This window comes from Eurosta solidaginis, chromosome 1 (genome assembly GCF_040869045.1).
Source record: "Eurosta solidaginis isolate ZX-2024a chromosome 1, ASM4086904v1, whole genome shotgun sequence".
Classification (NCBI taxonomy): Eukaryota; Metazoa; Arthropoda; class Insecta; order Diptera; family Tephritidae; genus Eurosta; species Eurosta solidaginis.
The window spans coordinates 108,604,421-108,625,139 of NC_090319.1; the positions used below are offsets into that span (position 1 = coordinate 108,604,421).

At 43.6% G+C, this 20,719-nt stretch overlaps 1 protein-coding gene across 1 annotated transcript; it reads right to left on the minus strand.

The window, feature by feature from the left end:
- Positions 1 to 1,486: 1,486 nt before the first annotated feature.
- On the minus strand, positions 1,487 to 4,733 carry LOC137238607 (uncharacterized). Its single transcript, XM_067763775.1, is given in 1 exon segment — positions 1,487 to 4,733. A coding segment is annotated over 1 exon segment (3,213 nt). The 5' UTR covers positions 4,715 to 4,733; the 3' UTR covers positions 1,487 to 1,501.
- Positions 4,734 to 20,719: the final 15,986 nt, after the last annotated feature.

Consider the following 20,719-nt stretch of genomic DNA (forward strand, 5'->3'; position numbering starts at 1 on the left):
CGCTGTAAAAATGGGCCAAAAACATGGCATAAGAAAACCAATTGTGGTTCAGTGCGTGCGCAAGGTTTCAGCTTCTCAGCGATATATTTTGTCATTGACGCTAACTTAAAGCCACCCATGTGATGGAAAATAGAATGCCCTACAGCCAATATTAGCGCATAAGTTTTGTCAATCATTGATTCGCATACAGTCTTAAAATTGAATAATTCGAAAGCCGAAAAACGGTAAGTCCATTTAATCATTTTGGGCGCATTTAGCGCTTCTTGTGTAAGATTTATTGGGGCTTTCCAAGCGGCCATCAAATGTGGTACCAACGGATAATCGATCCTAAATGGTGCAGCTAACGAATATTGCTGATACTTCTGATTTTCATATTGCGACATTCCACTCAGATTACCAATGCAAATATCTGCCAACCAAACTGCATTTACAATCGGTATATTCCACTCTTTGGCAGCGGTGTATTTATCACCTTCGGGTTTTTTTACAAATCAAAACTGTATTATGCTTCGATAAGTATGATGTGTATATGGCACCACATTCTTCTACCATTTGCTGTATGCGAAAGCTTTCTTCACCTTCAAATCCATGTGTTGAAATTATGTGTTTATCTAGAGGCTTCTGATATCCAAATTGACTGGGAAACGGTAGATGAAGTGCTTGCCATGGCGGCAGTAATTGTTTCTTAAAGCAAATATCACTCAACCAATATGCTGTTATGCAACGTTTGGAGTCGCGCAATGCTTGCATCACCACCCCATGACGTTGCGTACGACAGAGCACATGTGTAACGCGTTGACAATAAACGCGTTCAATATCACCACCAAATTGCCGTATCGTCTCCATCCAAATTGGCAATTCATTTGCATCGGTTTCATCATACTCCACAATATAAATGTACAGCCAACAAGGAAAAGGTCAGGTGGTAATTTTAAATTCGGATTGTGTCCGTAGAATTGCGGACGCGGTGGCAGCGGCATATTGGGGCGGCCTTGTATGAATCCAGCCTGTGTCATGACACCTTGAGGCGATTGTGTAGATTGAGGCTGGGGAACTTGTGCCACCGCAATTTGCCGCCGATCAGAGAGTTTATTTTATAGTAATTACATGGGTGAGATAGGATAACAAGTCTGCGTCATTACAGAACATTCGTCGCAAAACTTGGATATACCTGTTTATATATGTATATGTATGTATGATGGGATTTTACTTGTGCGTTAATCTAGCAATTTTAATGTTAATCGCACTGGCTGTTTTATTTTAATTTTATATTCAAAATAATATTATTCGGTTAAATTAATTTCATAATGAATTCAGTAATTAAGGATATATTAAAGATATAGTATATGTCTGTATTTATACATATTTGACACCTCCTTCAAATTTCTCAATTGCTCGCTAAATAAATTTTTATGCATCTGAAGATGTGTGTATCATTCGTTATGCCAATTATAAGCACTTAGTTCTTTTTAATAAATTTTGTTGCTATACATTGCAATATTTATGATAAATGGAACGACATGCTGCCTTCATTCGCGGCAACTTTAAGCTTTTCTCGCATCACTTCCTGACTTGAATAATCAGGCAATTTTAAATAATTTACACATGTCATCACTGATGGTAAATATTCGTTTGGATTTTGATTACCATCAAGTGTTTTGCGCACAATTGTTAGCTGTGGTGTTAAAGACTTAAAACCTCCAGTCGGTAGTCGGGGTGAGCCGGTCACAAATTGTAAAAAAAGACGCTGCTCGTCACGATTATATGAAGAGAGGATATCATATAGATATTGTATCGCCTGGGAATCTTGGGTAAACCCATGGTCAGTACGGCAACAGTCTTGAAGCATTTTAACGTCCAATCGTTGGTAGTTGCAAGCACCAGAACCACAAAAAACATTTTCCAACTCTTCAGGATAAAACATACGCAGACGTTGTGTCGGGAAAACCGAGTCAAATCCTTCTCGTAGCGCCTCAAATTGTTTCTGCACGCCTTCAACAAGGAACCACTACGTCACCAATGAGATGTACTGATGTAGATTGTGAATTGTTACTGGCGTATCACGACCACCACGGCATAGTTCTATATTTGCATAGCCTGGTAAAACGAAATCCAATCCAAGATCAGCTATGGGGCATCCATCCAAATCCAGCGATTCAATCTTTTCAGTCTTTTCCATTGCATCAAGTTTCGATTCGTTTAATATTTGATCGCGTTCAAGTACCACGTCCTGTAATCTTACCAATGTACTTTGCACTTCGGGTGCGACACGTGCCAAATCGGCTAAACCAACTGAATATTCTTCATTCAATAGCCAGCGGTAGAACGGTATTGAGAATGGTAGATCCAACATTCGACTATCCATAACAGCCTTAGCCATAAATTTTCCAAGGAATTTGAATTTTGCTTTGGCTTTTGATACTTGCGGCAATTTGGATGACTTGCCCAATGGCATGGGAAAGAGTCCGTGTGGAGTATTTACATATGCCATGGATGTGCTGGTCGTTATTGTCGCCACAGATGATACAATATCGCTAATTTCAGGTGGTGATCTATCACCTCTTTCGCGTGGCAGCTGTTGTGATAGTTGGGACTGATTTTGCTGGGTCTCGTGTTCCATTATCATGTTTAAAGCACTATCATTAGGAGCTGAAGTGATACCCACTTGATCCATATTTAATTGGCGCTGCTGATATTGCAGCTGTTGCTGATGATTGTGATGCAATATCATACCAGACTGTGGGGCATTACCAGCGACTACAACTTGATGTTGTATTATTTGCTGGGGATGCTGTTGTTGTTGAAGCGACTGTTCTGGTACTGGGGTGCCACCTGCTGCTACGACCATCGTCTGTTGCTGTTGTTGTATTTGTATTGCCCCACCATTGCTGTTACCCAAGCGACTATTCAACATGTTGGCCAGTGCAGTTTTTGTTTTCATATTCATTTGCTGTTGTTGAGTTTGTTGCAATACGCCCTGTTGTTGTGGATTATTGATTTGCTGCTGTGGCAGCTGTTGCTGCTGTTGTGGTGTTGGTTTGTCACCTTCAACAGAACCTTCTTTACCATCTTTAATTACTTTCGGCTTGTCTAAGTCAAGCAAAGTTTTGGCTGCAGATGGCTGTTGCGTCTTTTGGGGATTCAACGATTGCAAACCAGATGGTGTATCTGATAATATATGAAAATGTGAAGTGGGAGGTGGACCCATTGGTGTTGGACGTAATTCTGCATCGATTTGGTAATTTATAAGACCCCATTGTTCCAGGAATGCATGTACACGCATTATAGCGCATACATCACCAGCTAGGTTTCTGCGACAGGCGGTGCTGGTTAAGTATTCAGTTGGATTTAATCTGTAAGTATCAATCATAAAATTACGATAAGCCATATAAATTTCAGGAGGTTTTGATTTATTTTTGCCATTAAAAAATTCCGACATGGCACGTTTTTCAATAATATGGATAGAGTTGTAGTCAAACCAAGCCGAATATGAGGGTACAATAATGTGATGGGTTTGCTCGGTAACATTGTCTTCCATATCCTCTTTGGCAGAGGAAGAGAACTCTTGAGTATTACTGTTGTCACTAGTTTTACCAGTTTGTGAATTTTCACCATCGCCAGTGGAAAGCGCCGGAGCCGCGCTACCGCCTGTCATTTCATCATCTAAATCTGTCATAGTGCCACTTTTAATGGGTATCATATCATTGTCAGCACGTGATTTTCCTCCTGGTGCTGGACTAGCAGTTGACTGCATGGGCGCTGATTTTACAACCTCTTGAACATTCGGTTCTGCTGGTGGATCATCCATGTCACGTGTCAAATCTTCATCGTCATCTTCGTTACGCAATTTTTTATGCAATACGGCTGGCGAACGCTTACGTTTGCCAGGTTTCGAAGTGTTTGGTGATGGTGAACGACGTCGCTTTTGTTTACCTGTCGTAGTACCACTTACACCAGAAGAAACGCGTTTCTTTTCATCCGTTCCAAATGACATCATATCATCAACAGACATACGATGTTTATGTGTTTTCTTTTTGCCCATTTCATCGACTTCGTAATCCTCTTCGACCATCCATTCATTATATTGCTCCAAATCCAAAACCCAAGATGCCGAAACAAGCCAACGTTCTCCAGTTGAGTCTGGATTTTCGGGGACGAATTCGGGTAAATCAAAAGTATTTACTGCCCAAGAGTCGTATGATTCAGGAAAATAATACCAATGCAACATTACATGATTTCCGCGCTTAAAAACTGGTCGTGCATATTCATCTGGATGAGGATCAACCACCGGATATATAATGTGAGTAGCTTCATCCTCATCGAATACGATTTCTACACGTCTGGTAATTAGTATATCACGTAATCGTTGTGCTAAATCTTTGCTTACTTCTGGTCTGATGTAAATATAATGTATACGATAAAGATTTGCCTCAACCAACGCTTGTTCAATGTCAATCACCAATTGGATATTTGGATCTTTACGTGGTGGATTTTTACCAACGGAAAAATCAAATTTTTTTTCGCGTTGCTCGGCACGAAATCTAAACATTGTGCTGAAGATGATACATAGGCCACCGCCAGGCTTGAAATCCATAAATAAACGCATCGGGATTCGCGTTGCCGGCGGCTCCTGAGCATTTTTGCCCAACTTAGCCTCCACATATTGCAAAAATTGTATTAATAATTGTGCCAACGATTCTTTGGTTAAGTGCATCTGCGTTCTGTGGCAGACCCTGAGTCTGCGTTAGGGTTCTGGTGTCCTCGCTCGGGGTGAGTGAGTGAAATGGGGTTTGGTTGTGAAAATTAAAAATAAGTGTTTTGTGGCAGATGGGGATCTGCATTAGGGTGGTTGATTGGCCTCGGTGGGCGAGCGCTGGGTTTTGAAATTTTGAAAATTTTAAAAGGATTATGGGCCGAGTGCCTTTGCTTTCTGTGGCAGACCGAGGGTCTGCGTAAAGGCTTTTCTGGTATACTCGTTCTGGAATAACGAGTAAGTGGGATGGTTTTTTTTTTTAAATGAAAAAATAGAATTTTTTTTTTTTTTTTTTTGAACGGAGGGATGTGGAGGAACGGGGGGGATTGTTAAGCGAAGCTTTTGGTCCTCGCACAATCTATCTCCGTGGGAAGAAGGATCAGTTTGACCAAAGGTCGTCTGACTTGACCCTTCTCGGTTATGAGGTCGACTACACGTACTCGGTTATCTTCGCCGGGGTGTACGTTGACGACTCTGCCTAACCTCCATTCGTTGGGAGATAAGTTGTCCTCTTTGATGACAACTAGATCATCCACTTTAAGATTTTGCTTTGACTGTTTCCACTTCACTCGTTTTTGAAGTTCGGAAAGGTATTCAGTTTTCCAACGAAGGCAGAAGGTTTGATGGAGGGCCTTGAGCTTCTGCCATCTGTTTATTATGGAGGCCGGGCTTTCGTTCACATCCGGTTCTGGCGGCGCCAGAAGATGGCTGCCCGTTAGGAAATGTCCTGGGGTTAGTGGTTCCAGGTCCGTTGGGTCATTCGACCCCGGACTGAGAGGGCGCGAGTTGAGGCACGCCTCAATCCGGCACAAAAGTGTTTGGAACTCCTCCATAGTATATTTGTGGGGAGAAGCGATCTTTTTGAAGTGGCTTTTGAAGCTCTTCACTCCCGCTTCCCACAAGCCGCCCATATGTGGAGCGCCAGCGGGAATAAAATGCCAAGTTAATGCTTGATGGCTATACTTGGAGACTGTTTTGTCTCGGCTTTCTGCCAGGAAGGCTTTGAATTCCGATCGTAGAGATCTGGAAGCTCCGACAAAGTTCGTACCATTGTCGGAGTAGATGTTCTTCGGACATCCTCTTCTCGCGATAAAACGCGAAAAGGCCGCGAGGAAGCCTGGGGTACTAAGGTCACTAGTGGCTTCTAAATGGATGGCCTTAGTGGAAAAGCAGACAAAAAGGCATACGTAGCCTTTTGACAGTCGACATCCCCTACCGCGGTAGCTTTTGATGTCGAAAGGCCCTGCAAAGTCTACCCCGGTATTGGTGAACGCGCGGGTAAAAGTAGTCCGTTCGCAGGGAAGGGTCCCCATAAGTTGGGACTGTACCTGCTTTCGGTGAATAATGCAGGTTTTGCACTTGTGGATGATGGCTCTGATCATTGTCTTGACATTCGGTATCCAGTATTGGGTTCGGATAAGACGGAGCATGAGCTGGTTCTCGCCATGAAGGGAGTCATGATGAGCCATCATAACTGTAAGGCGAGACAGCCTACAATTGTACGGCAAGATGATCGGATGACGCTCATTGTATGACATGTCCTTTGAAGCCCCTAGCCGCCCCCCTGTTCTAATAATATCATCTTTGTCGATATATGGGTTGAGTGACAGTATTTCACTCTTTCGATCGATAGGTTCCCCATTTTTCAATTTTAAATATTCTGTCCCGTAAAATTGTTTCTGGCAGACTCGTATTAATGCTTGAGTCGTTGCCTTAATCTCATCGGCTGAGATTATGCACGACCTTTCGTGGAACATTGCTTTAGTTTTTGGGTGAGTTCGTTTATAAAATATCCTAACATAGGAAAGAACCTTTAAAGCCCTGGGTAAATTTGAAAAACGGTCGAGAATATCTACATGATCTACCCTTGTCGTGGCATATGTTTGTGCCCTCTTCTCCTCAACGGACGTTTTGTATTCGGTCTCTTGTGCTGGCCAGTGGGAATTGTCTTCTTGCAGCCAAGAAGGTCCCTGCCACCACAACGAATTGTTGGTCAACTCTGATGCAAGTAGTCCTCTGCTTCCTAGATCCGCTGGATTAGATTCCGAGTCCACGTGAAGCCAGTCCTTGCTACCGACCATATCGATGATCTTAGTGATTCGGTGTGCGACGAAGGTTGACCAGGAACAGGGCGGCTTTCTTATCCATGCGAGTACGATGGTTGAATCCGTCCAGAGGTGAACTTTTACGGGTCCCAAATGAATATTTCGGAATATTGATTCCATCATTTCTGCGAGAAGCACGGCGCCGCAGAGTTCTAAACGTGGTAGCGAGATGGTTTTCACGGGAGCTACTCTGGTTTTTGCTAAGAGTAAGTGAATGAAAAACTGATCGTCTCTTTTTACGCGCATGTATACCGCTGCCGCATATGCTTTCTCGGAAGCGTCACAGAAGCCGTGGATTTCTATGTCGTCTTCCGGTGAAAAATTTACCCACCGCGGTATCCTAATGTTATCTATTTCGCTATAGTGTTGGGTGAAATTTTCCCACCGTTCTAAGGTAGTTGGGGAGACAGGTTCATCCCACCCGGTGCCCTCTAACCAGATGTTCTGCATTAGTATTTTTGCTACTATGACCATTGGTGCAAGCCAGCCTAAAGGGTCGAAAAGTTTGGCTATAGCGGATAGGATTGCGCGTTTGGTGATGATCTCGCCATTCCTTAAAACTCCTGCGGTGAAGTAAAACATGTCTGAATGCGCGTTCCATCGTATTCCGAGTGCCTTCACCGAGCTAGCCTCTTCGAACGCTAGGAAGTCCTCGCTGAGTAGATCCGTTTTGGGGATGTCCTGAAGGATTTCCTCACAATTTGATGTCCACTTGCGCAATGGAAAGCCAGCTGAGTGTAATGCATCGCGAATCTCGTTTCTTGCTTTGATAGTTGACGCTATTGTATGCCCTCCCGATAAAACGTCGTCGACATACATACTTTCGCGTAGTATACCCGATGCTATTGGGTGGGTATTTTCTACATCATCAGCCAGTTGTAGAAGTGACCGTATCGCGAGGTAGGGGGCGCAGTTTACACCAAAGGTGACAGTCTTTAGTTCGTAAAGACTGATGGGTTCGTTGGGGGATGTTCGATGGACAATCCGTTGAAATTTGGTGTGATTTTCGTTCACCCAAATTTGCCTATACATCTTTTCGATGTCGCTATTAAAGACGAAGCGATACAGTCGCCAACGTAAAATTAAAATAGGCAAGTCTGCTTGGAGCACTGGACCTGGGTGGAGTATGTCGTTTAGACTAATTCCATTTGCCGTCGGACTTGACGCGTTGAAGACGACGCGCACCTTGGTAGTGGTACTTTCCGCCTTTACAACGGCGTGGTGGGGCAGGAAATAATTATCCGAATCGTCGGATGGTATATTATTCTTAATTTTTCTCATATGTCCAAGTGTTTCGTATTCTGACAACACCCGAACATACTCTTTTCCTAAATCTTGGTTTTTCAGTAATCGCCCCTCATTTCTGAAAAATTGTGAACATGCACGCTTTAGGGACGGTCCTAATTTAATATTCTCAGGGTAATCCTGCCTGAATGGTAGCGAAACTGTATATCTTCCACTTTCATCACGTTTTGTTGTGTCCTTAAATAATTGTTCACAATACCTTTCTTCTTCATTCAGCATTTTGTTTTTGGGAACATTTTCTACCTCCCAGAAAGCTTTTAATTGGTTGTCCAACGCAACCTCGTTGTAGAATGACATGATGCTCTTCGTTGGACTCGGTGCTTCGATGCGACCGGTTAGTATCCAACCGAACACTGTCTCTTGGGCCAAAAGTGTATTTAGTACATTCTTTTTCAGACCGCTCAGTATAATTTGGGGATATATGTCTCCTCCAAGTATGAGGTCTACGTCTTCGTTGATGTAGAACCTTTTATCTGCCAAAACCAAGTCTGGGAATGCCTGCATAGTCATGGCGTTGATATGGCAGGATGGAAGATTCCCAGTGAGTTTGGCTAGGACTAGAACGGGTGTAGTCAGGCTGAAGCAGGCATCCACTGGTGAACGTAATTCAATTTTGGATGCCTCTTTCACCTGAGCTGACACCGCATTTGTGATGCCTGAAACTTGGGCATGCATTTTTCTCGCTGGCAAATTGATTCTGCGTTTCAGTCTTTCAGTTATAAAGGAACATTCAGACCCTGAATCAATTAATGCCCGTGCGGAGAAGTCGGTACCATTATGGCGAATGTGTACGCGAGCAGTTCCTAATAGCACACCTGTGCTGGAATTCGTATGACAGGATGTCACATTTTTGTTCCCGTTTGAACCTGGTTTTTCTGATTCCTGTCTCGCTAATGCCTGTCTAGAAGTAGAGGGCCTATTATCGTAGGAGTGTTGGGGCGGGTTGTAGGTGGTGTTTTTCTGTAGGGTATCCGCATGCAGGAGCGTATGGTGACGAGAGTGGCACGTATTGCAGTTGTAGGAACTGGTGCATCTGGTCACTGTGTGTCCTGGGGATAGACAATTCAGACAACCACTCGTAGATTTTATGAATTTAATCCTTTCAGGAGGGGTTAACTCGCAAAAGCGTGAACAGTTGCGTAATCTGTGTTCAGGGGATTTACACATTTTACAAATTGATTTTATTGTTTGCTTGGATACTTTCGTTTGAAAAGCACCAAGTCTTTTCGTTGGGGTTTCTGACGATTGTCGCGACGCGTTTGGTTTTTGCACTTTCGCAGGGGCATGCCCTGTAAAACCAGACACTGTTTCAAGTGTCTGAAACCGATTAGACAGGAATTTATCCATATCCTCCCACTTGGATATGTCCATTTTATGGTCTATACTTTGCTCCCAAAGAGCCAGCGTGCTCTCTGGTAACTTGGTTGAGCATAGATAGGTCAGGATTGCGTCCCAATTGGAAGTGTCAATTTTGTGGCATTTGAGGGACGAAATACAATTATTTATATCATTTTGCAGCTTTTTTATTGAACTGCCACACTCACTTTCTACCTTTTTTAAGTTAAATAAAATTTGTAGTTGTGTGTTAACTAAGATACGTTTGTTTTCGTATCTTTCACACAAGTTTTTCCAGGCCATCTCGAAACCTTCATTTGTGAGAGGGCATTTTTTTACGATATCTTTTGCTTCGCCCTGCGTTTTGTTGTTGAGATGGAATAACTTTTCCACCCCTTTCAAACTAGAATTGTTTATATATATTGCCGTGAAAAGGTCGCGAAAAGTTGGCCAAGACAGATAATCCCCTTTAAAAACTTCCGTATCGCAAGCAGGGAGGCGAATTTTATGCCCATGAGGTTCTTGCTCAGGGTTGACGTTCTTTTCATCCTTCTTATATTTTTCTGCCTCAGCAGATATAGACGCTGAACATCGCACGTAGATTGCGTATGCTGCCTTTTGCTTCTTTCTGATCGCCATAACGTCATCCGCTGACACCTCATCAGATCCCAATAGCGAATCAAACGCAGACTTTACCTTCTTCCACAAGAGCCGCAACTCTTCCTGCTGTATTGCAAGGGTGTGTTTGCTATGGTCGCTCTCCGGAATAAGGCTGTAATCTTTATCAAACTCTGCGATTGATTCTGCTAAACGGATGTAGGTTTCCATTGTTTTATTTACGTTTATTAACGAGAAAATTTCCGATTAGAAAAATAGAACTCTTCTGAGTTAATATGCCTGCCCAGCCCTAAATAAAAACTATTGAACTTCGAGTTTATTATTTACTTTGTTTATTGCAGACTTTTTGTCTTGGTAGCGACAACAAAAAGGGTTTATTTTATGGACTTTTTGTCACAGCAGCGACAACAAAAAAAGGGACCACTCGCCACCTCCACAAATAATGGGTGTATTTTTGAGAAAGTGAAAAAATGCGTGCAATATACGAAACTAAGCGCAAGAAAAAAGTGTAAAAAGTGTTTAAAAAGTGAAGTGAGCACCGGATTAATTAAATTAAATTGAACTTGATTTCGTGTTTGTGATGTGCAAATAAACAACAACAAAAACCTATTTAGTATGGTGCGGAAAGTGAGGTTAGGTTACCCTCTTCCTTGTGTTGTGTCTGGAAAACCTTACCACTGGTGGGGGGATAGACCAGATAATCACAAGGACTGAAATAAATTAACAAATCAAGTGGTGCCCACTAAGTAATTTCACTTTTTACACTTCTTCTCGATTTCAATATTTCGCGCACAACACAGGTGTTTTCTTTATTTTTCTTCAATAACACTTAAAAAAAAAATGGCAAGAAATATAACACTTACTTCTCTTTGTGCTGTGGCTCCGGTATTTGTATAATATAATATAATCCCACTTTTCTCGCTGTTGTGTTTGGCAAATAAATCCTTTGATGAGTTTTTGTGGCAATTCGCAAGTTTTGTAGTAGGCAAAATCCTTCGGCAAAAGTTTTTGAGGTTGATAAATTGTGCTGTGTTGTGGACTGTATAACAAAGAGGCGCTTTTAGTTCCTGGTGAGGAGGACCAATGTTCGGCCTGGGTGCGTCTGGAACCGGCAGTGGGTAGGCGCACACGGGTCGATCTTGGAGTGGATGGTTCGCTCAAAAGAAATAAATAAAAACACAGGAGGAATTCCTCGTTATAAAATAATACTTTAATTTAGAGTGATGCAATATAAGATATACAGTGTTGATACAATATTACCTTGGCGCTTTAAGTGACGATGGTGATCCTTGAGATGTGTGCTGGTTGGCGGTCGATCGAAAAAGAGACCGGTTATCCCGTTGAGGACAACCGCTAAGCCGCGAAAAAGTCCTCTGGTATTAAGGAGGGGAAAAAAAGCCACACACACAACAGCCCCCACATATACGTGCATGGGTGCTGACAACCCGCACACACACGTGCATGCGTATGAAACGCATGCATGTGCATGCATGCACACAAGTGCGGCGTGAGTGTGGGTGGCTGGAAATATTATTAAAACGTTAGGGAGGGGCGCCGTCAATCAGATAAAAGTTAGGCATTGGGCCTAAACAGGGACATTTCCCCTGTTGGCTATCTGCAAATTGGTTTGCAGGATGTAACAAAATAGAGATTCACCTCTCTCGTTCGTATCTGATCCTCCCCACGCATTGTGGTGCGCATTTGCATCCGCGCCTATCACCAACCGCTCTTCGTCCTGTACTAGCCTCTTCCACTCCATCGGTGGAACCTCCGCAGCATGGGCCATGTAGCAGGATGCCAGGATAAGGCCTGCTTATTCCTCTGCTCAACGGCCACCACTACGAGGTCCTCAGTAGTGTAATTAGGCAGCATATATGAATGCAGCTGTTTCCTTACCATTACTACAGCTCGCACCCGTCCTTCCGTTTGCGCATAGTATACGCCAAATCCGCGCGCGCTAAGTCCAGAAACCTTTCCTCACGATGAGAGCCACGGCCCTGGATAAGCGCCACATCAAACGAACCCTCCTCAAGGGTTAGGAGGAGTTCGCTCGACGCCACTTTACTGTCTTGGAGGTTTATCTATAGGACTCGAAGCACCATCCCCTCCAGCACCTTCGTCGTGACGTCGTCGTCCTCCCCTTGCCCTTTGTGTTTAGAGTGTTCGAAGCTTCCTTCAGCCTCTTGTAACTTTTGTGCCGGGTGTTCCTCTGTGCGACTCACAGCACTATCTTGCTGTTGGTCCTCTTCTAACACATTCGTGGTGACGTCGGCTACCTCCACCTGTCTTTTTTCCCTTAGGCCTTTGAGATCGTTTTCGACTTCGCCCACTTCCAGCGTGTTAGGATTTTTATCCTCGGGACTTCTTTTCCTGAGTTGCATATAAATTTTGCCTGTACCGAAGGACCTTTTTCCAAGCTGCGTGTACAATATATCCTGTGTGTATCCTCCGACTTCATCACGCATGGTATCCATACCTTAACTTTTGGTACCGTGGGGATTTGCGCTTTATCCACCACCTCAAACCGCGCGTTCGTGCCTTGCCTTTGGAGGTTTGGAACCACTTCAGTCAGCCACCGCAAGCTCGCGATGTTGTCGCACGCTATCATCTTCACACCATTATACCATTCCCCCGAATCAAAGGTTGGAAGGGGCTTAGTTGGTTGTTCCCGCATCATCTTAAGCATTAAGCTAATTAGTTCGCTTCCTACAGATCTCCACCTTTCAGTAGTCATCTGTCCGAAAGGACTGCTACGATCAACCAGCGCCATAGTCAGTGACTGCTTTGCCACATCACTCGTTTTCTCGGGAAAAGCCAGAGTCTTAGTGTTAACTCCCTTTGGCACCTCTGAGAAAACTAGACTCTTAGCCTTAACTCCCTTTAGCACCTCCGAGAAAGCCGGAGTCTTAGCGTTATCCCCCTTTGGCTATCTCCTACTTCCGTAGTTGGAACTTCCCTCGGACTCGCAGCTTTCGAGTTAGTTGCTACCTCGCTATTGGGGCACATCTGTCTTACAGCTTTGGGCCTACTTGTCTTGTCTATGCGACTGCCCTGCCTCGCGGCTCTGGGACTGGGTCCTTTCTGCCTCTTGAAAGCAGGCTTGTCGCCTTCCGCCGAACATTGCCTTTTCATTCTGCCATTCGACGCTTCTTCCTCCTCGTACCGGTTGCACAACCGAGGGTTTCTAGCAGCAAACCTTTTGAACTGCCTTCGGCCTACTTCTACCGCCTCATGGGCACATTCCAAGCGCTCGATTTCCTCTTCTGTTGGGTCCACCACTGCTCCCAAGGGTTGTACAATTCTTAGTACTGCACGGTACTTCGAGAGTGCTCTTTGCTCCGTACCCTTCTCCACTCTTCTACTCCTTTTTCATTTGTGTGCTTCTCCAAAACGGAGTTCATTGAATCAGCACTACTCTCGCTCACCGAGGCCGACGCATCACTTAATGCGTATTCGACGTCCTTGGCTTGCGACTCAGTCCTCCTCTCATCATCCTCCTTATTACAGTTTGGTAATGAGTCCTTCGTCTTGGTCGTACGACCACCTGCCCGACAAGGCGGGCTCAGCGGTCTAGTATTATATACGGGGAAAGAACCGTCAGCCACAGCAGCGCCCCTTACTGTGGTAAGGCCATCAATACTTCCAGAGGTGGCCCGCTATCGGGAAGGCTCTTTTCGAATACAGCCGAATTTTTTCCCCTGTCTGCAAATCGTCCAATACGGTCCGCATAACACCCTGGATTAGGGGGGTTGGCAGTTCTTGGTCACCGACATCCCGCCGCCCTCCTATGAGGCGAAACGGCGTAGATGCCAGTCCTAAACAGCTCCGCCTCATAGTCGGGCGCTATGGAGATCGGCTAAGCCCTCACACCAACGACAAGCTGCCTAACCTAGTGAGGGTATATGTGTTAGTGAGAGCGCAATAATCGCGCACATCACTTCATGCATCGGGTTTTCGGTAGTTCATTCGCTTATTAGCAAGCAACAAGAAAGATTGTTTGTTATTATATTTTTAATGTGTACAATGGCAAGAAAAAGGTTTATACAATTAAATAGTGGCACATAATCATAGTCAAAATAAAATAGTGAAACGGATATTAGCATCACTAAATTATCCCATCACTAAGGCGATGCTAAGGCCATGCCAAGCAGTATTTACGTTAATAATTAAATCAAGTATACATATATATAAGGCAGCCCAGAGAGATGTCACACACAGATGCATTTACTTATATGCCTATGTGCGCAAACTACAAACATTCACATCAATAATTCAATCTTTATGTATCTACATAAGCGAATAAATAATTGCGTCTACACATATGTACGTATACGAGCAGCGGAGCGGCAATGCACAAACACGTGCATATATCTTATCTGAGTTGTCACAAGAGAGAGCAATAATTTGTGCACGTAGTTGTGGCTGGCAATTTGTAGCCGAAACAACTAGTAAGTTCTGGAAATCGAAGAGCCTAGAAGTATGCAGCGTAAACTATAAAAGCGGGGCAAGCGAGTAAGAAGTAATTCAGTTTGATTTGAGTTGTCAAGCAGTTTGATTAAGACGATATCTAGCGAGCAATAGCAGTGTTATTTTGAATAGTAGAGTTTCATTGAGCTATCAATCAGTGTGGTTATTAAGCAAGCTATTCGTTGCACAGTTTGTTATTGTGAAGTACTTTAATAAAGGCCATTTTGCATTATTACAAATTGGAGTTATTTATTCAACAGTTTAGTGATTCGAACTTAGCAGAGGATTGCAAATAAGAGGATTTACAAGCAAATTCGTTACAATTGTTGCCAGAAGAGGAATTGTTGAATAAATTCCAAAGGACAACAAGGACATGGCAAAGTTCGGTGAATTGAAGATCCAGCAACTAAAGAAGGAGTTGGAGACCCGTGGATTGAATACAAGCGGCGTTAAACTTGAACTTCAGGCACGGCTACGAGAGGCAATGGAAGCAGAAGGAATTGATGTGGAAGAGCATGTCTTTCATCTTGCTAGCGAGGAGACAACAAAAATTGAAGAGAAAAACGAAACATCGCAGACGGTTACCAGTACAGACTTGAACATGATTTTAGCTGCAATATCTGCTCAAACATCGATAGTGTCATCTCAACTGGCAGAACAGCAAAACGAATATAGGGATCGCAGGAGAACCGAATAACATCGAAGATTGAAGCACAACTTGAAGAACAGAAGACGTATATGGTATCCCAACTGGAGTCGCAGGAAACCCGTATAACATCCAAGATGGAAACGCAATTGGACGAACAGAAGACATATATGGCATCCCAACTGGAATCGCAGGAGACACGCATAACATCAAAGATGGAAGAACAAGAAGAGCGCTTATCATTACAGGTGGCACAAATGTCTTCACAGTTAGAAGCACAGGAAGCAAGGGTAACATCAAAGCTGGAAGCGCAGGATGCAAAAATCGCTCAATTTCAGGCAGAAGTCGATGATTTGAAGGGTCGTATGGAGCAGTTACAATTAAATCGTCCAGCAGTTTCAGCGAGTAATCCAAAGGTAAAAACACCATCCTTTGACGGTTCTGTTCCTTTCCAGGTTTTTAAGCTACAGTTTGAGAAGAGCGCAGAAGTGAACAACTGGAATGTGGAAGATAAAGTTGCCGCGCTCTTCGTAGCATTGAAAGGACTAGCTGCCGAAATCTTACAGACTATTCCAGAGTACGAACGGAACAGTTATGACGCATTGATGGCTGCTGTAGAACGACGTTATGGAAGCGAGCATAGAAAACAGATATTCCAAATTGAGTTGCAAAACCGCTACCAAAAAGCAAATGAGACATTGCAGGAGTTTGCTTGAGATGTTTAAAGGTTGGCCCATCTCGCAAATGCGGACGCACCCGTGGAATACACCGAGAGGGTAAAAATCCAGAGTTTTATAAATGGCATACGAGACGTAGAAACGAAGCGAGCTACATACGCGAACCCAAAACTGACATTTGCTGAAACGGTATCACATGCATTGACTCAGGAAACTGCCTCCCTATTAAGTAAACCAGCATATAAGGCTCATCGTGTAGAAGTAGAAAGGCCAGAATGGGTAGACACAATTTTGGAAGCACTGAAGGGATCACAACAGAAAAATGCCGGAGTTTTTAAATGTTTCAAGTGCGGCAACCTAGGTCATATTGCACGACATTGCAGCACCGGTCCCAATAGCTCCAACAATGTGGGTGGCCGTAAACGCAGAGCTGAAGGAGATGAGCAAATCTCCAAGTCCACTCAATCGTTAAACTAAAGCGAGTCAGCCGCAAGGGGCGACAGCTGGCTCCCTCAATTGAATGCCCCATATTCTCTATCTCACAAATTGGAAGAAGGTCAAACAATCTTACTGTCGGAGCACATGTGGATGGAAAGGAACGTTTACTGACTGTAGATACGGGTGCATCTCATTCCATCATTCGAGCGGATTTAGTCAACAAGAAGATAACACCATTGCATGGAGCAAGATTGCGTACAGCCACTGGAGAAGACAGCACGGTTCTAGGAGAAGTATCATGTGAAGTCGCAATTGGGAACGTCACGGTAGTACACAATTTTATAGTGGCAGAGATTGTTGATGAAATCATAATTGGAGTGGACTTCTTAATCGACCAGGGCATCAAGATCGACATGCAAAGCAAGACGATGCGATATAAGAACATGGATGTACCACTTAATTACGGCTACGAGAGAGGCTACAGCAGTAAACGAGTGCTGGTGGAAGAGAGTCAGCGAATACTACCAAAATCCGAAGCAGTCATCTGGGCAAAGGTTGATGGAGATTGTGGGAGAAACAAATTGTGGGTTGTCGAAGCAGCAAACAAATCAGCACTGAACATACCTGTAGGAAAAACCCTGGCTATGACAAAACAAGATGGACGTGTTCCAGTAAGAGTACTCAATGAGTTCAAGTCACCACTCAAACTGACTAAAGGAGCTATTTTGGGAAGATGCCAAGAGGCTGAAGTAGTTATTAACTGTGAACAGCTCCAGGAACACGTTTCAGCTAGTAATACTAATCTTTCAAATGACATCACGGCATGGACGCAGGGGCTACAGGAAGCATATCAGAGTAAGGCAAAACAGCTGCTCCTAAAGTACGCGAACATATTTGACCAGGATGGTTCTAAACCAGACCGCACCAACGTTGTGAAACATCAAATTGACACTGGAGATGCGAGGCCGATCCGTCAAGCTCCACGTAGTGTTCCACTGGCGAAGCGGGAAGTTGTGAGTCAAATCATACAAGAAATGAGCGACAGCTGCGTCATCGGACCATCAGCTAGTCCATGGAGCTCACCGGTAGTACTTGTAAAGAAGAAGGATGGAAAAATGAGGTTTTGCGTGGACTACCGGAAGTTGAATGACGTAACGAAAAAGGATAGCTACCCATTGCCAAGAATTGACGACACTCTGGACTCGCTATCTGGTACGAAATGGTTTTCCACGCTGGACTTGAAAAGCGGCTACTGGCAAGTGGAAGTGAAGGAGGAAGATAAAGAGAAAACAGCCTTCAGTGTCGGTGATGGTCTTTGGCTATTTACAGTGATGCCTTTTGGACTTTGTAATGCACCAGCTACTTTTGAGAGACTCATGAACCAGGTACTGAAAGGACTACATTGAAAAACATGCTTGGTTTACCTGGACGACATCATCATATTGGGCAAGAATTTTGATGAACATCTTAAGAACTTGGAGGAAGTTTTCCAAAGAATAGCTGGCGCTGGTCTGAAGTTAAGTCCCAAAAAGTGTGCGCTGTTTAAAAATGAAGTAAATTATTTGGGTCACAAGGTAACGACAGAGGGCATCTGCACTGCGAACGAAAAGATAGAGGCTGTAAAGGATTGGCCAAGACCACAGAACCTACATGAATTAAGAAGTTTCCTTGGGCTGTGCACATATTACCGCCGATTTGTACCAAATTTTTCCAGCGTAGCCCATAGCCTCCATGAGCTTACAAGAAAAAATAAAGCTTTTGAATGGAAGAAGGAGCAAGAAGTGGCTTTCCAAACATTGAAGGAGCGTTTGTGCACTGCCCCAATGTTAGCATATCCGATTCCAGGGGCACCATTTATTCTAGATACAGATGCGAGTGGATATGCTATAGGAGGTGTTTTATCACAATTGGTCGATGGACAGGAGAAGGTAGTTGCATATTACAGCCGTTCAATTGGAAAACCAGAGAGGAACTATTGCGTTACACGGAGAGAGCTGTTGGCATTGGTAGAGTGCATTAAACATTTTCACAAATACCTCTACGGCCAGCGATTCCGTGTCAGGACAGATCACACAGCGTTGAAATGGCTTCTGCAGTTCCGTAATCCGGAAGGACAATTGGCACGGTGGATCGAGCGACTACAAATCTATGACTTTTCCATTGAGCATCCAAAAGGTAGTACCCATGGAAATGCTGATGCAATGTCACGAAGACCATGTAGTCTGGAATGCAAGCACTGCTCAAAGGCCGAGGCTAAAGAAGACATTATAGATGTCCGGCTAATGAATATAACGTGTACGGATGAATGGGACAAGGAACAACTAAGAAAGTGTCAGCTAGAGGATACAGATCTATCACATGTTATGCAAGGGCTCGAACGAAACGAAAGACCAAGCAGAGAGGAGATGTCAGCAGAAAGTCCCATTGCGAAGTCATATTGGGCACAGTGGAAGAGTTTAGAATTGATATCCGGTTGCTTGCATCGAGTATGGGAGAGTGAGGACGGTCAATGCAAGAAGAAAATGATAGTTGTTCCCAGGAAGAGGATTCCTGACATGCTCAGCGAGCTGCACAATGGTCCAAGTGGAGGTCATCTTGGAATCACGAAGACACTCGAGAAAATTAAGCAGAGATTCTATTGGGTTGGTTGCCGTCAGTCGGTCACCGAGTGGATTGCTAACTGCGAGGTATGTAATAGAGCGAAAGGGCCGAAAACCCGAAGTCATGGCCAGATGAAGCAGTATATTTCAGGTGCACCATTTGAAAGGATCGCCATGGATGTCGCAGGTCCATTTCCTACTAGCAACCGCGGAAACAAATACGTACTGGTGGTTATGGATTATTTCAGCAAATGGCCAGAGGTATACCCAATCAAAAACCAAGAAGCAGAAACAGTGGCAGAAGTGGTTAAAAACGAAGGGGTTGCAAGGTATGGTGTACCAATGGAGTTACATTCTGACCAAGACAGGAATTTTGAATCAGCTGTGTTCCAAGAAATGTGCAAGAAGTTGGGCATTCGAAAAACACGGACAACTGCATTGCATCCTCAGTCCGATGGTATGGTGGAACGCTTCAATAGAACATTGGAGGAGCATTTAAGGAAAGTAGTAAACAAGTACCATAAGGACTGGGATAGACACATATCGTTATTTTTGATGGCCTACCGATCGGCAGTACATGACACAACGGCCCAAACTCCCGCAAAGGGAATTTTTGGCAATGACCTTCGACTGCCAGCTGATTTGAAGTATGGGATAGATGCCGATGCTGAATGCAAAGATTATGAGTGACAAGATGAAAGCGAGGTACGATAAAGCAATTAATTCGGAAGGGTTTCAGGAAGGAGATTTGGTGCTGCTATACAACCCACAACGAAAAAAAGGTTTGTCCCCGAAATTGCAGTGTAACTGGGAAGGCCCATACAAAGTTGTAAAACGGATCAACGATGTAGTGTACCGCATACAAACCATTGGCAAACCACGAACCAAAATGTAAGTGGTTCATTTGGAGAGGCTAGCAGCGGTTAAATCGAGAGATTTGTCTAATCGGGACGATCAGACTTAGGTGGAGGGAAGTGTTACGAATATTAGCAAAACTATGGAGTGCTGCCGTCTCTAAGCCGATGCTAAGCAGTGACGTGAATGCACATCAATAATTCAATCATTATGTATCTACATAAACAAAACAATAACTACATCTACATCTATGTACCATGTACGTATACGAGCAGCGGAGAGTTAATGCACTAACACATGCATATATCTGAGATAATCCTATAAGTATGCAATGAGAAAAACTATAAAATTGTGCAATTGTAGTTACAGCTGAGAAGTTTGAGAGCTCATGGACAATGCTAGTAGATTCTAGAAGATGCGAACGGGGAAACCAGAGAGTATAAAAGGCCGCAGATGTAGAGGCGCTGGAATTCAGATTGATTTAAGTTGTCAAGCAGTTACGACTAAGACGATATCTAGCGAGCAATAGCAGTATTATTTTGAAAGTCAGTTTCATGTAAGCTATCAGTTTGGTTATTAAGCTATTCGTTGCACAGTTTGAGTGATATTGTGAAGTATTTTAATAAAGGCCATTTTTCCATTATTCAATATTGGAGTTATTTATTCAACAGTTTAGCGATACGAACCTAGCAAAAGGGCAAAAAAGAGGATTTGCAAGTAAATTCGTTACAATATGTTATTCATTTCAAAGTTCAAGCATGTTGTATACTGAAGGAAAAGCCTTGGCTGTTGTGTCAATTTCGCTATTGATTGCGACGTGTTTGACGCGATATCTATTTGGAATGAACAAGTTATTAGTCGATATTTTTAAGGTATAGATCGACAGTCGCTGATCACTGACAACACCTGCCCGAATCACA